This window comes from Bos javanicus, chromosome 21 (genome assembly GCF_032452875.1).
Source record: "Bos javanicus breed banteng chromosome 21, ARS-OSU_banteng_1.0, whole genome shotgun sequence".
Taxonomy (NCBI): Eukaryota; Metazoa; Chordata; class Mammalia; order Artiodactyla; family Bovidae; genus Bos; species Bos javanicus.
In genome coordinates, this window is record NC_083888.1 from 69,533,576 (window position 1) to 69,549,842 (window position 16,267).

Here is a 16,267-nt window from a genome sequence, read left to right on the forward strand (position 1 = left end):
ACGGGCAGTGAAGGTCTAGACTGGACACGGCAAAGAAGCAGATTGTCCCTGACTTTATCCTTTCAGAGTGCACAACAGGAGCTCAGGTGGGCTGGTCTGTAAGCTAGCCTTTATTTCCCATAGTCCTAGAGGCTGGAAGCCCCAGGTCAGGACACCAGTGAGGCTGCCTTCTGGTGAGGCCCCCTTCCTAGTTCACATCTGGCACCTTCCTGCTGGGTCCTTACCTGGTGGACAGGGACTAGTATGTCCTCTGGGGATTCTTAGAAAGATTCCAACCCAGATCATGAGGACTCTCCTTTCATCAACTAAGCATCTGCCAAAGACCCCGATCCTAGCAGCATTCTCTGGGGTGCACAGGTATTCTAAACCTCAATTCTGGGGGCACAGATGCATTCAGACCCTGAGAGCCTTGGGACTGTGGTCCTGTCGCATCTGGATTCCAATCCAGTGAAACTGATATCAGACTCTGAACTGTGTACTGAAAGGGAATGTGTGTGTGTCGGTTTGAGCCCCACACATGCGGGAACTTGGCACAATGATCAGCAGAATGATACAGGCTAGGACGTGGGTCTCACATCCACCAGTGTCTCCCACATGGCTCCCACTTACTTGGTGACCACAAGCACTGCCTCTGGGAACAGGGCACGGCAGGCCATGGTCCCTGGGAAGCACCATGTGCTGCCACAGACTGAGGGACTATGCAACCCTCGACCATGACTCTATAACCCTGCTTGTGGCTGTCTGACCAGATGCCACGTGCCGGCTGCTTGGCAGAGACTGGGAAATAGAAATTCACCCTTGGGATTCCCCCAAGGACGATGGCACTTTTAAAACTAAAGAATGAGCCAGAGGACTTGCCAGGACACTCTACAGAATAAGAACCCCATACTTGACATTAACCAAGTATTCCCAGATAATGCCTCACCTAACATTCCCAAGAAGAATGAGGCTCTCAATATCCCTGCTAAAAAAGGAATAAAAATCCATAACCCTTTGGAGAGAAATATTTATCTCACATCTTTCTTTCATATATTTGATATCTTGAGATCTTGCTCAAAAACACCAGTGTCCCAGGAGAGAATGATCTGATCTCTCAGATTCCAGAGTCTTGGTGATGAGAAGTCAGGAAAACCATCATTTTTCTCCTGTCCTCTCCCAGCACAGCTGCCCTGCCCCTCAGGGTTTCTGACACCCTCAGGATGTGGGTTTTCACACAGTGTGTCTCACACAGTAATAAACAGCCATGTCCTCAGACCTCAGACTGCTCAGCTCCATGTAGGCAGTGCTGGTGGACGTGTCTGCAGCCAACGTGACTCTGCCCTGGAACTTCTGTGCATACTTTGCTCCACCATCTTTGCTGTCAATCTGTCCATCCGTTCAAGCCCTTGCTGAGGGGCCTGTCACACCCAGTGCATGTAGTCGGTGAAGGTGTATCCAGAAGCCTTGCAGGACACCTTCACTGAGGCCCCAGGCTTCCTCAGCTCAGCCCCAATGGCACCAGCTGCACCTGGGCGTGCACCCCTGTGGACAGGGGACAGAAGTACATGAAGCCCCTTGACTGGACCCTGTCCCTTCCTTCACCGCAGCACCAGGTTGACCCTGACCTGGAGCCAAGGCCACCAGGAGGAGGACTGTCCAGCTCCAGTCCCTGGTGAGGGCTGTGCTCCCAGGACTGCTGTGCAGAGCTGGTGGTGCTCTGGGTGATGTTCTCAGGGCTCAGAATATCCATATTTAACCTAGGACACCTCAGGTCACCTGCATGTTCTAGAGGCTGAAAACTTTACACTCAATATATGGGTGATATTAGGAAGGAGTAGTCTTATGACCCATGGCCACGCTCAGTGGGTGTGTGTCCGTGTCCTCATGCTTGTTTGAGGGCGTGTGTCCTGCCAGGTCCCTGACTCCTGTGCACAGAGCTCTTCCACTGAGGGACCCTCCCCACAGGACACAGTCCCCATTGTGAACCAGCCTTTAGTGCCACAGAGACATCTTCACCTCGAATCAGTGTGTTTCCCCAAAGTCAGCCACCACTGGGTATTCACAGACATACACCTGTCACACAGAGACATACACACACTCACACACACCTGTTACACACACACACATGTCACACACACACACCTGTCATACACACACCTTTTACACAAACACACATGTGTTACACAAAGTCACACACACACATACACCTGTCACAACACACTTGTCACACACGTGTCTCAAACACACACTGAACAAACACACACCTGTCACACGCACACACCTGTTACACACACATACACCTGTAACACACAAAGAGACCTGTCACACACCCAGACCTGTCACACACATACAGACACACCTGTCACATACACACACATACACCTGTCTCCCACACACACCACCTGTAACACACACAACTGTTACAAACACACACCTGTTACACACACACCCTCCTGTAACACACACATCTACTACACAGAAACACACACCTATCACATACACACATCTGTTACATACACACACCTTTGTCACACAGACATACAGAGATATATACTCACAAACACTTTCACACTCACACATACACACACAAAACCAATCACACACATTCACACACTCAGATGCACACATAAACACCCTCACACTTACATATGCACACTCACATGCACACACATACAAACACTCCCTCATATATATACATACACACAGAAACATGCACACTTACACACACTCACACAACACTCAGACATATAGACGTGTACTTCTCAGGGCCTCACCGAGCTGTGTATTCGCAACAGGCCCCAATATTAAACGTCACCAGTCCTTGTCCTGCTAGTTATTGTTTTCAGTGAAAAGAGAAGACTCCGTCTCTGAGACTCCTTGACCCCTCCCCACATGCTCCTGGGCAGCAGCCCTTCACTGGGGTCCTGGGCACCCCCTGCCTGGGCTCACAGGGCAGTCCTAGCAGTGCTTCTAGTCTGGTATTAAGTGGCTCTGTTCCGCTTCAGAGTATTCTTCTGGAGACAGCATGTTCTTTTAATCATCTCTAGAAATAGCCTCAATAAGGCACACAATCTGTAGAGAGACCCCAAGGAAGGAGTTTGTGAGAACATCTGGATGTCACCTCCCTGGGGCTGCAGGTACACTGATGCAGTTGACACTCACAGTGAGTCCAGAGGCTCTTGAGGACTTGGGGTCCCTTGGCCTCCTGGAGCCCCATGTGGGCTAACATCATGTACAGGATAGCTGCACGCAGAAGCACGGGGCTCGATGCCCACTCCACCTACTGCTCACTTCTGGGCTCAACTGTTCTTGCAGCACCTGGACCCTGCAGGGGCCCCGCAAGAAGGTCCAGACGAGCCCCCTTGTCGGAAACCAGTGCAGTCGCCCCAGACAACTCACAGCACAAACACCTGAGGGGCTCCTAGTGCCCACACGTGTGAGAGGAGACACTTGAGACGTCGGAGGAGGACGAGGCAGAGCCCTTGTCAGCTGACTCAGGTGAGGCTGCCCTCAGGGAGTGCTCACCCAGGGAATGAGGCGGTCAGCATGCTCAGTCGCCTCAGTTGTGTCTGACCCTTTGAGACCCCACAGACTGTAGACCACCAGACTCCTCTGTCCATGGGATTCTCCGGGCAGGAACACTGGAGAGGGTTGACACAACAGCACCCTGCAGAGAAGCTAGGTCAGCCGTGTGCATGTCCCCTGGCAGGACATCTCTTCAGCAGGACGGCCTCGGGGTACATCCATCCTCAGACTCCATCTTGCTTCTCACTGTCCCTCCTGACCACCTGCCCGAGGAGCTCAGGACCTGGCGTCGGTGGGGAGACAGACCCACTGCTGAGTCAGCCATGTGTCCTCCAGCAGGACCCTGTGACAAACCTGCATACCCCCTGTTTGGAGTCTCTGATGGAACCTTCATAAATATTCCTGAGCACGTCAGATACCCAAGAGCAGGAGAGGAATACTGCCCATGTCGATCAGGCAGGACAGAGCGGGTCTGAGGCCAGTAGTGAGGGCTCCAAGCCTGGTATCCAGCCATGGGTGCCAGAGCCTCAGTGCCCTGCCTCCTAGATGGCGTCTGGCTGTGGTCTCTGCACACTAGCTCCCCACCTCAAAGAGGCTGCATATCGTACCTCAGCCAGTTCCCTGGAGGTCCCATGTGGGTAGGGGCTACATGCATTGTTGAGGTTGAACACCCATTACTCAGGGGATCTGGGTCTGGACTCTGAGCATCGCCAGGGTTTTCAGTATTGGCCCGTCTGCATAATACTCCCTCCTGGGCTGCAGTGCCCTGGTCCAGTCCCTTCTCTTAGCCATGAGATATGAAACCTCTGTAGGTCTGCAGTAGACAAGAATTTCTGTTCACCTCCTTGGAGAAGCTGGGGGAAGAGCTCTTCCATGAGGGTCTGCATGATGAACCTTCTGGGTAGGTGTTAGCATTTTTCAGCGTTTGCCTTCCCCTCGTCCGTCAGGTGTCCTGAAGGGATAAATATGAACACTCACCTTGAAGATCTGGATGTTTCTGGAGTTATATTCCACAAACCATGGACTGCGACCCCAGGATCTCTCATCCTCACAGTGGTTATTGCTGGTCCTGCAGGAATTGGTAGTAATTACCCTGAGGGTGCTCCTCCTGAAGCTTCACTTCCATGGGCACGTCTCACCTGGACTGTGGATTGCCCACCTCTCTGGTTTTGTGCTGGGGGATTTCCTTACAATCTGAGGACTCTGTTAGGTCCAGGGAAAGTTTTGGTGTTGAGAATTTCCTTGCTTTAATATGGAAATCATGGTTTCCACACAGACTACCTCTTGATGCAGGAACCAGCAGGTATCAGCTGAGGTTGTCCTTGACCTGGGAGTCGAAGGAGAAATCGAATGTCACTAAGAGTCAGAGGAGCCTGGACAGACTTGACCAACATACAGAGACAGGGATGAAGGACTCAGCAGGGCATTTATCTTAGGCTCAGATTCCAAAGCTCTTCCAAGAGGCTGGAATTCAGAAAGCACCATGGTGAGGAGATTGTTACGTCCTGGTGACCCAGTTCTAGTCAGAAGGCAGGACAAAGCACCTCTCGGTGATTCCGGGTTCCTGAGGTAATTTCAGAGGAGCCGTCCCCCTTCTCCCAGCCCCTTTTCATGTCCCCGTGTGACCAGGGAATGCAGTCATCACGTCCGTAATGAGGGGTCCCCTGGGGGAGGGGCTTACATGTGGGTGTGCCATGTGGAAGGTTGTTCATTCTCTCCAGGTACGTGAACTGCTGACTTCACCAAATCCGGGACCACCCACATCTGGGCTCCTCGTCTCATTGGCTTGTGATTTTTCTCATTGTTGGGCTTCCCCGATAGATCAGTTCAAGCTTCCCTGACAGCATGGTCCTTGGAAGAAAAGCTATGACCATCCTAGACAGCGCATTAAGAAGTGGAGACTTTGCTGGACAAATTCCGTCTGGTAAAGCTATGGACTTTCCAGTACTCATGTATGGATATGAGAGATGAACCATACAGAAAGCTGAGCGCTGAAGTACTGATGCTTTTGAACTGTGGTGTTGGAAAACACTGTTGAGAGTCCCTTGACTGCAAGAGGATCAAACCAGTCTATCCTAAAGGAAATCAGTCCTGAATATTCACTGGAAGGACTGATGCTGAAGCTGAAGCTCCAATACTTTGGCCACCTGATTTGAAGAACAGACTCATTGGAAAAGACCCTGATGCTGGGAAAGATTGAAGACAGGAGGAAAAGGGGATGCCAGAGGATGCGATGGTTGGATGGCATCATCGACTGGATGGACATAAGCTTGAGCAAGTTCTGGGAGTTGGAGATGGACAGGGAAGTCTGGCATGCTGCAGTCCACGGGGTTGGGAAGAGTCAGCCATTACTGAGTGACTGAACTCACAGCTCAATGGTAAAGAATCATCCTGCAATATAGGATTCGCTTCCTGGGACTGGAAGATCTGCTGGAGAAGGGATAGGCTACCCACTCCAGTATACTTGGGCTTCCCTTGTGGCTCAGCTGGTGAAGAACCTGCCTGCAGTTTGGGAGATCTGGGTTTGATCCCTGAGTTGGGAAGATGCCCTGGAGAAGGGAAATGCTACTCACTCCGGTATTCTTCCTTGGGGAATTCCATGGACTGTGTAATCCGTGGGGTCTCAGAGTTGGATACAACTGAGCAACTTTCACTTTCTCATTATTTACTCTGTTCACTTTGTGTGATTTCTGCTGAACGAGACTCACATAATGATCGCAAGATGGCGCTAGTGATAAGGAACCTGCCTACCAATAAGCAGATGTAAGAGACACAGGATCCATCCCTGGTCAGGAAGATGCCCTGGAGGAGGGCATGGCAACCCGCTCCAGTATTCTTGCCTGGAAAATTTCATGGACAGGGGAGCCTAATGGGCTACAGTCCCTAGTGTGGCAAAGAGGCTGACATGAATGGAGTGACTAGCATGCATGCATTAGAACAAAGTGATTTAAAATCACTAATTTTCATGAACTAAAGGTAGTGTTTGTTCCATGAGACAGTCAGGAGGGATGGCTAAATACGAAGATGGTGTTCACAATGGCTTCTTTATTCATCAGGGAATATTCTGTATATTCCTTAGATGTATGGTGCTCTCTCGTTGAAAGACTTGTCCTCGTATAAACTTCTGGTGGCTCATAGCTTGACAAGAAAGCTGAGGATATCAAGTAGGAATTGTTTTTAAAGTAAAAGCTTCCCTTTAGTTTGTGTCCTCTAACTGCCGTAAAACCACCCAAAGGACAGAAGCTACTGCACCTACTAGAGCCTGTCAATTAGTGAAGGAAGGAATGCCCCTCGGTAGTGCTCAAAGAGCTGAAACCACACTCAGACCATTATTCATAGTTTTCTCCATGGAAATTCACTGGGACCCCACCCCAGGTTGATGTAGAAGGTAAGTCTGAGGACATCACAGACATAGATGCAGGAACACAGACGACACAAACTTTTCATCTTCCTGCATCTGTGTGTGGTGTCAGCAGACTCAGCTTCTATCTCAGGCTGGCGTGGAGGTCCCGCTGGGTCTCCATGGCGAGAACTATGGCTGATGCTGTGAGTGAGGTGTCAGTTCCGTTAGCACCACCAAGGGGGCTTCTTCCCTGGCCCTGGGTTTATACACCTCTGTTGTCTGAGTCCAGCTGCACTTACACTGCTGACCGCTGGCTAACTCGTTTACTGGCCCTGCTGTGCTGAGCCCCACTGCTGAATCACACAGAGCCTCTCATGTGGACTTAGCAAGCTTACACCAAATGTCCAGAGAACGGGCCTAAGTGACAAGCGGAAGCAACCCTAAGAGACTGTGCCTTTCGTGCAGTGAGTATACGGTCCCCTATCCCAACCACCATTCTGCCTCAGAGGCTGAGGAGGTACCTAAGAGTCATGAATGCAGAGAAGTTCCCCAGAAAAACTGCTACAAGGAGAGGAAGCCTCCTGACAGGAGACCAGCTGTCAATCACCATCTGCACCTGCTCCTGCAACACACAACTGTGTGTCCCCAGGACCCGCTGGAGGTCATGGAGCCCCCGGAGGGTGGCTGGTGTCTGGGCTCACACTGCCTTCCCCTCACTGTGTCTCTTGCACAGCAGCATACTGCCGTGTCCTTGGTCGTCACAGAGCTTAGCTGCAGGGAGTACTGGTTACCAGTAACCACTGGTGATGGAGCAACCAGAGATGGCACAGGTGAGAGCTTCCGCAGTTCTGGACCCTGCTCCTGCAGCTGCACTGGGACAGACCAGCTAGGGACAAGGAGAATCAGTCCCTGTCAGTCACCTGCAGTCACAATCATCCCCACAGACCCGTGTCTGCACCTGAGACCCTCATCTTGGGGAGCTGTCACCAGGCAGAGGAGAAGACCCAAAGCCCCATTTTCTACCCAACAGCTCTGCATTCACTGAGACCTCCATCCTGTGTGAGCAGAGAGGGGTGAGCTCTCACAGCCCAGGGTGGATTTTACCCTGGAGCTTGAAGAGGAATTTACATTGAGGAGCTCTATTCCAGTGAATACAGAGAGGCTGTGGTCACACTCACCCTGGTCATCCCAGGATCCCCACGGGTGCCTTCTGATTTACATGGTTGGTGAGGAAGTGTGGGAAAGCAGTGTGTCTATCAGATGGCTTGGAACCAGATCCCAGGGCAAGTCCCCCTATCTGAGCCCAGAGTCTCCATCTTGACCGCCCCCACCTCCTGCCCCTTGCCCATCTCAGCTCAGTCCCTCGTCCTCTCAGTCCTTGGGTCTTTCCTCAGGGCTGAGCCAGCACAGATCCTGCTTCCTTTCCCTATGCCAGTGACGGTCACTGTGATGGGAGAGAGGACAGATGGTGGTGTGCTCCATGTTGACCCCACGGACAAATCCACCTGAGGACCTCTGTATTTCCCCGTATGAATGATCCAGACATAAGCTCAGAATGGGGTGTGGACTTCAGAGACGTTGAGGCGAGATGGTATCACCCTGATTGCCCTCACCTGGAATCTGTGTGTGTTGAGTGACTCAGTGAACTGGCCAAATTCTCAATGTCTATATAAGGACACAAGGTAACAGTGTTTATGTTAAGATGCTAATAAAAGCTAGCATGTAGGTGAATTTGCAGTACAGAACCTGTGAATGATGAGAATCATTGCATATGCAGCACTGGGGACCCCTGACACTGGAGCCTTAGACACTGCTTGCTCCAGATTCTACTGTGCAGTTTGACAGATAGAAGGAGGTTGAGTCTCTTCCTTCTTCGTGGACAAAAAACAAAAGAAAGATTAAAAATGTTTAAATATCTCAAGTTTCCTTTCAGGATAGTTAATAGTTGAAAATAACATGAGAGGCAAATGTTTTTACTGAGTTCCTTTGAAAGAAGAGAAATGAAGGTGAAAATTTTTAGCTGTTTAGTATTATATGTGTGTGTGTGTGTGTGTGTGTGTTTGCATAAAGCTATCCTTGCTTCAAGGAAAAATTAAAATATATATAAACACAGTTTTCTGAGAGCGACATAAAGCACAAGGAATTACCAGGACACAGAAGAGGGTCTGAGGTGCGGCTCCTGGGCAGGAGGAGGAAAGAGAAGCTCTGAGGAGAATCCCCCCAGGCCCCCCACCGCCCAACGCCTCTTCTGCACCTGCTCCAGGGCTCAGCTCTGACTGAGTCCTGCGCGCCCCCTGGTGGTCACGGGCCCCTATGCAGGGAGGTTTTTGTCTGGGCTCACACTGATTTCCCCTCACTGTGTCCTTCGCACAGTAGTATGTGGCCGTGTCCTCAGTTGTCACGCTGCTCACTGACAGAGAGACTTGGCTCTTGGAGTTGTCCTTGGTGATGCTGAGCCGGGATTTCAGGGCTGGGTTATAGCCTGTGCTTCCACCACTACTTATACCACCAAGACACTCCAGCGCCTTCCCTGGAGCCTGGCGGACCCAGCTTACACCATAGCTGCTCAATGAGAATCCAGAGACCGTGCAGGTGAGGGAGAGGGTCTGTGAGGGCTTCACCAGGCTGGGGCCCGACTCCCGCAGCTGCACCTGGGACAGGACCCCTGTGGAGAGAGAGAAGCACGGTGACCCGTGGGCTCAGAGGCAGCTTCCCCACGTGCCCATGTCTGACCCAGAGACACTCACCTCTGGGGGCTGACAGCACAAAGAGGAGGGTCCACAGTGGGTTCATCTTGGAGCAGATGAGAGTCACCACTCCTGCAAGTCTCTTCAAGCCTCAGGAGGAGCCTGAATTTAAGGGAGCTGGTGCTGTGTTTCTACCCTGTGACCTGAGTGGGTATTTGCATACAGGAGGGACCTCTGTATAAAAAGCAGAAAGCAGTGAATAGAGGTCCTGTCTATGGGGCTCCCCCTGTGAGGGGGTGCTGACTGTGCCCTCAGAGAACTCAGCCCCTCTTGGGGTCCCCCTCCCCAGACCAGGAAGACTGTTGAGGAATGAAATGATGAAGGAGGGCTGGTCAGGGAAAAAAATGTTTTCAGGGAACAATGGCAGATTTGGGGAAGAGACTTTAATCCAACAAACGTGTTTACCTTTACTCAACAAATGTCCACCACACATTCAGGTACCAGCCATTTGTTACACACAAACTCTTATTTTTTATTTTCTTCTCTAATTAGCTGATGTTTACTTACTCCACATGCAAACATCAGAGAAAAATATACATGTAATAATCACACTGAATTCAAATGGAGTTGAGTACAATTTAATGTCTATCGGAATTACTAAAGCATTTATATTTCCCTTGGCTTTCTTGACTGTTTTTTCATCTGAACAGCTTAAATAGTCTCAAGAATCACTCTAGAGGTGGTTTGTTCAGAGTAATTAAACACAGTATTAATTCTGTGGACAAAGTAGACATTTGTGTTGAGATGCTCGTCTTCCCAGCACGGCTGACTTGCCCAGTGGGCTGCATTTTCCTGTGCACAAGTGAGTGTCTGCAGGAACTCGTGAAGCTCAGCATCTCCTCCTGAGGGTGGACCCTGAGGACCCCAAGTCTACTGAGGACTGAGGACACGCAGCTCCTGGGAGCTCCACAGGGCTCCGCTCCCCCATCTCCCTGTGGCCCTGCCGCTGTGGCCTCACACCTGCATTTCTGTGTGTGAGGATGTAGACTGGGGCTGACGACAGTCACAGCATGTGTGGACTTTACAGCGGGTTTGCCCGGGGTGGGGAGTGCTGTCATCAGTGTCATCAGTGGTGTTATCCCTCCTGGAGCCAGAAAGACCAGTGTGTGTCCCCACTCTGACTGATCCCCTGTCCATGTGACCCTGGTCTTCTGCCCTGAGACGTCATCCCTTTGGGTCTGGCACAGGTCAGCTCTTCTCAGCACACGTATCTCACCTGTACACTGACTGAGTTAGAACCTACTGTCTATGCAAAGCCCTTCCCGGTCTGGCTTTGGCCACAGCAGTTCTGCACAAGTGTGTCTTCTGTGCCAGATCCCGTTTCCCGAGACATGAATGAGCTCTGGGGAGAGACTCCACCTCACTCTGCCTCAGAGCTTGTGGGGTCACTTGTGCCTGGTGCTATGCAACATGGCCAAGAATCCTGAATTGACCCTGGAACTCTGGCCTCTGCCATCCCAGTCACTGAGTCTGGATGTGTCCTCATCCCTTGGCTCAACACCTTCATCCATCATCAAAGCCAGTGGAGTCTTGTGGTGCACGCCTAACAGGCTGTCCACTCTCCAGTAGTTTCTCTGATCTCGTGATCCCACTGGACCACCTGTAAAACCCAAATATGCTTCTCATCTCACGGGACTGGAAGGCTGCAGACACATCCCCAAATCCACTGCCGCTTGGTTTCTGTGGGGTTTAGTTTATGGCATCAGACGTGGGATCCAGAGAATCCCTAACAACTCCTAAGCCATGAGCAATCAGATGCTGGTACCCAGTCTGACTTATTGAGTTCAGTGCTCTCTGGATGAGTGTGGTCATAGCTTTGTGTGGAGTCTTTAGGGTTTTCTGTCTACACTGTTCTGTAGATAATGAGAATTTTGCCTCTTGTGGTAAAGAATCTACTTGCAATGTAGGAGACCTGGGTTGACTCCCCGGGTGTGAGATTCCCTGGAGTAGGAAATGGCTACCCACTCCAGGATTCTTGCCTAGAAAGGACAAAGAAGACTGGTGTGCTACTGTCCCTGGGGCAACAAAGTGTCAGACACGACTGAGGGACTAACACACACTTATCTCTATACTCTATGCCTGCCCAGAATTCTGAAACGAAAGCTGACAGTGATACAGGCGTTCTTCACGAAATGGAAGGAAACAATCCAACTTACTACATACAGAAATTAGAACAGAAACTCCACAAAAGCCCAGAGGCAGTAGTAGGAAGGAAATGACAAAAAAGTGCAGAAATTAATAATATTGAGATGAACACAGACACACAAAACAGCAACAACGATCAGTTAAATCAACAGCTGGTGTTGTTGTTGTCATTGTCGTTTTTTCAAAGACAAACAAAACCATAAGTCTTTAGCCAGTCTCCAAAGGAGGAAAAAGAACGTACTGGAATAAAATTAAAAACAGAAAAGACATAACGCTAATACCTCAGAGATACAGAAAACATATGAGATTATTACAAAGAGTTGTATGCCAACAAATTGGAGAATCTAGAAGAAATGGACAAATTCCTAAACTGGAAACCCTGCAGGACTGAATCAAGATGGAGGAGACAACATGGAGAGACTGATCGTCGGTGTGAAAATTGAATTTCGTCAGAGTAATTTTAAAATCTTCCAGGGAGCAACAGTCTCAGAACAGAAAGTTTCTCTAGGGACTTTTATAAAACATACCTTTGATGAATTTAATGCAAAACTTCTCAAAACTTATTAGCAAATCAAATTCAACAATGAATAGAAAGGTCATGCACCATCCTCAATTGTCTTTTACATGAGGGTCATGGTGATGGTTCAAGATCCCAGAAGTGGGAAATAGGCTGGTGAAAGTGCTCAGCTTCAAATATGCACCACCTCCCACAAAAAGGAATGGAAAGTAAGGGGGCAGATCAACAGGCCCAGAGGCTGGAAGAGGAGCCAAAGAAGATTGTTCCCAGACCTTGGACTTGGTAGGGTTTGCATGGATGGATTTAAATACTGTCGGGACCAGTGGGGCCTCCCTGGAGGCTCAGCAGTGAAGAATCTGCTTGCACTGAAAGAAATGCAGGAGACTTGGGTTCAGTCCCTGGGTCGGGAAGATCCCCTGGAGGAGGAGACACCAACCCACTCCAGTATTCTCGGCCTGGAGAACCCCATGGACAGAGGTGCTTGGCAGGCTATAGTCCATAGGGTGGCAAAGAGTCAGACACAACTGTAGCACTGAGCACTCATGCACACTGGGACCAGGGGTCCTTTCTGACTTACATTTATCCTTTTTACGGAATGAAACTCCTTGTAGCTGAGATATGCCTGTCTTCGTGTTGTATTTTAGAACACAAATCCTCACGCATAGCTGAGTTAGAGGACTAGATTTGGGACTTGGGGTTGATGGTATTTAGACCAACTTTGCTCTACAATCTTTATTATAATTGCCATTATAATTTAGTGTCAATTCTTAGGTGGACATTTGGGAGGTTTTCTGGGATTTGCTAAGTGTAATGGGCCTGTGGGAAGGATGTATTTGCAGGGCTGAAGGTGGACTGTGTTTGAATCATTCATTGAGTCTCTGAATGTCATCTAACATGGCATTGGGGATTTTGGAAAATGTGACTGATTGAGAGGTCTGCTTTTCCTGGATTATCATGTGGCTCCAGTTGAAACCACAAATGTTTTCATCAGAGGGAAGCCAAGGGCATCTGACCCTGGGGGAAGTGACCACTGATGGAAGGTGCTTTGCTGGGCTGTGCAGATGAAGGAAGTGGCTGAGAGCCAGGGATGCAGGCAGTGAAGCTCTAGACTGGACACGGCAAAGAAGCAGATTGTCCCTGACTTTATCCTTTCAGAGTGCAACAGGAGCTCAGGTGGGCTGGTCTGTGAGCATGCCTTTATTTTCCACAGTCCTAGAGGCTGTAAGCCCCAGATCAGGACACCAGTGAGGCTGCCTTCTGGTGAGGCCCCCTTCCTGGTTCACATCTGGCACCTTCCTGCTGGGTCCTTCCCTGGTGGACAGGGACAAATATGTTCTCTGGGGATTGTTAGAAAGACTCCAACCCAGATCATGAGGACTCTCCTCTCATGAACTAAGCATCTGCCAAAGACCCCGATTCTCACAGCATCCTCTTGGGTGCACAGGACTTCCAAGCCTGAATTCTGGGGGCACAGATCATTCAGACCCTGAGAGCCTTGGGACTGTGGTCCTGTCGCATCTGGATTCCAATCCAGTGAAACTGATATCAGACTCTGAACTATGGACTGAAAGGGAATGTGTGTGTGTTGATTTGAGCCCCACACGTGTGGGAAGTTGGCACAATGGTCAGCAGAGTCATATAAGCTAGAACGTGGGTTTCACATCCACCAGTGTCTCCCACACGGCTCCCACTTACTTGGTGACCACAAGCATGGCCCCTGGGGACAGGGCACTGCAGGCCGTGGTCCCTGGGAGGAACCATGTGCTGCCACAGACTGAGGGACCTGTGCACTCCTCGACCCTGACTCTATAACCCTGCTCGTGGCTGTCTGACCAGATGCTATGTGTGGGCTGCTTGGCAGAGACTGGGAAATAGAAATTCACCCTTGGGATCCCCCAAGGACGATGGCACGTTTCAAACTAAAGAATGAGCCAGAGGACTTGCCAGGACACTCTACAGAATAAGAGTCCCATACTTGACATTAACCAAATATTTCCCGATAATGCCTCACCTAACATTCCCAAGAAGAATGAGGCTCTCAATACCCCTGCTAAAAAAGGAATAAAAATCCATAACCCATTGGAGAGAAATCTTTATCTTGCATCTTTCTTTGAGATCTTGCTCAAAAGCACCAGTGTCCCAGGAGAGCATGATCTGATCTCTCAGATTCCAGACTCTTGGTGATGAGAAGTCAGGAAAACCATCATTTTTCTCCTCTCCTCTCCCAGCACAGCACCCTGCCCCTCAGGATGTGGGTTTTCACAGTGTGCCTCACACAGTAATAAACAGCCGTGTCCTCAGACCTCAGACTGCTCTGCTCCATGTAGGCGGTGTTTGTGGACGTGTGTGCAACCAAGATCACTCTGCTCTGGAACTTCTAGGTGTACCTAGTTCCACCATGTTGAGGGTCAGTCCATCCATCCGTTCAAGCCCTTGCTGAGGGGCCTGTCACACCCAGTGCATGTAGTCGGTGAAGGTGTATCCAGAAGCCTTGCAGGACACCTTCACTGAGGCCCCAGGCTTCCTCAGCTCAGCCCCAACAGCACCAGCTGCACCTGGGCGTGCACCCCTGTGGACAGGGGACAGAAGTGCATGAAGCCCCTTGACTGGACCCTGTCCCTTCCTTCACTGCAGCACTGGGGTGACCGTGACCTGGAGCCAAGGCCACCAGGAGGAGGACTCTCCAGCTCCAGCCCCTGGTGAGGCCTGTGCTCCCAGGACTGCTGTGCAGAGCCGGTGTTGCTCTGGGTGATGTTCTCAGGGCTCAGAATATCCATATTTAACCTAGGACACCTCAGGTCACCTGCATGTTCTAGAGGCTGAAAACTTTACACTCAATACACGGGCGATATTAGGAAGGAGCAGACTTATGATCCATGGCCACGCTCAGTGGGTGTGTGTCCGTGTCCTCATGCTGTTTCATGGCGTGTGTCCTGCCAGGTCCCTGACCCCTGTGTACACAGATCTCTTCCACTGAGGGACCCGCCCCAGAGGACACAGTCCCCATCGTGAACCAGTCTTTAGTGCCACAGAGACATCTTCACCTCTAATCAGTGTGTTTCCCCAAAGTCAGCCACCACTGGGTATTCACATACACACACACACCTCTCACAGAGACGCACCTGTCAGACAGACAGACAGACACACACACACCTGTCTCACATACACACACATAGCTGTCACACACACAATCAAAACTGTCACACACAAGCACTCACACCTGTCACACAGACATACAGACACACACAGTCACATAAAACTGTCACACACACACAACCGTCATACACAAACATACCCATCACACACACAGACACACCTGTTACACACACATACACCTGTTGCACACAAAGAGACCTGTCACACACCCAGACATGTCACACACATACAGACACACCTCTCCCACACATACACACCTGTCTCACACACACACACCTGTTATACACACACAAACCTGTTGCACACATACATGTTACATACACTCACCTTGGTCACACAGACATACAGGCACACATACACATGTCAAACACACCTATCACACACACACCAGTCACATACACACCTGTTATACAAACACACACCTGTCACACAGACATACAGAGATATATACTCACAAACACTTTCACACTCACACACACAGACACAAAACCAATCACACACATTCACACGCTCAGATGCACACATAAACACCCTCACACTTACATATACACACTCACATGCACACACATACAAACACTGACTCATATATATACATACACACGAACATGCACACTTACACACACTCACACACACACTCACAGGCATAAACACATGTACTTCTCATGGCCTCACCGAGCTGTGTATCCCAACAGGCCCCAATATTAAACGTCACCAATCCTTGTCCTGCTAGTTATTGTTTTCAGTGAAAAGAGAAGACTCCGTCTCTGAGACTCCCGGCCCCTCCCCACATGCTCCTGGGCAGCAGCCCTGCACTGGGGTCCTGGGCACCCCCTGCCTGGGCTCACAGGGCAGTCC

General features: G+C 50.2%; 1 pseudogene and 1 gene segment (V, D, J or C); both read right to left on the bottom strand.

Annotated features, from left to right (window-relative positions):
• Window positions 1-1,209: 1,209 nt before the first annotated feature.
• Window positions 1,210-3,196, bottom strand: LOC133234051 (immunoglobulin heavy variable 1-46-like; annotated as a pseudogene).
• A 5,731-nt stretch (window positions 3,197-8,927) lies between these two features.
• Window positions 8,928-9,704, bottom strand: LOC133234701 (immunoglobulin heavy variable 4-59-like). The segment is given in 2 exon segments: window positions 8,928-9,512; window positions 9,595-9,704. Coding segments are annotated over 2 exon segments (630 nt in total).
• Window positions 9,705-16,267: the final 6,563 nt, after the last annotated feature.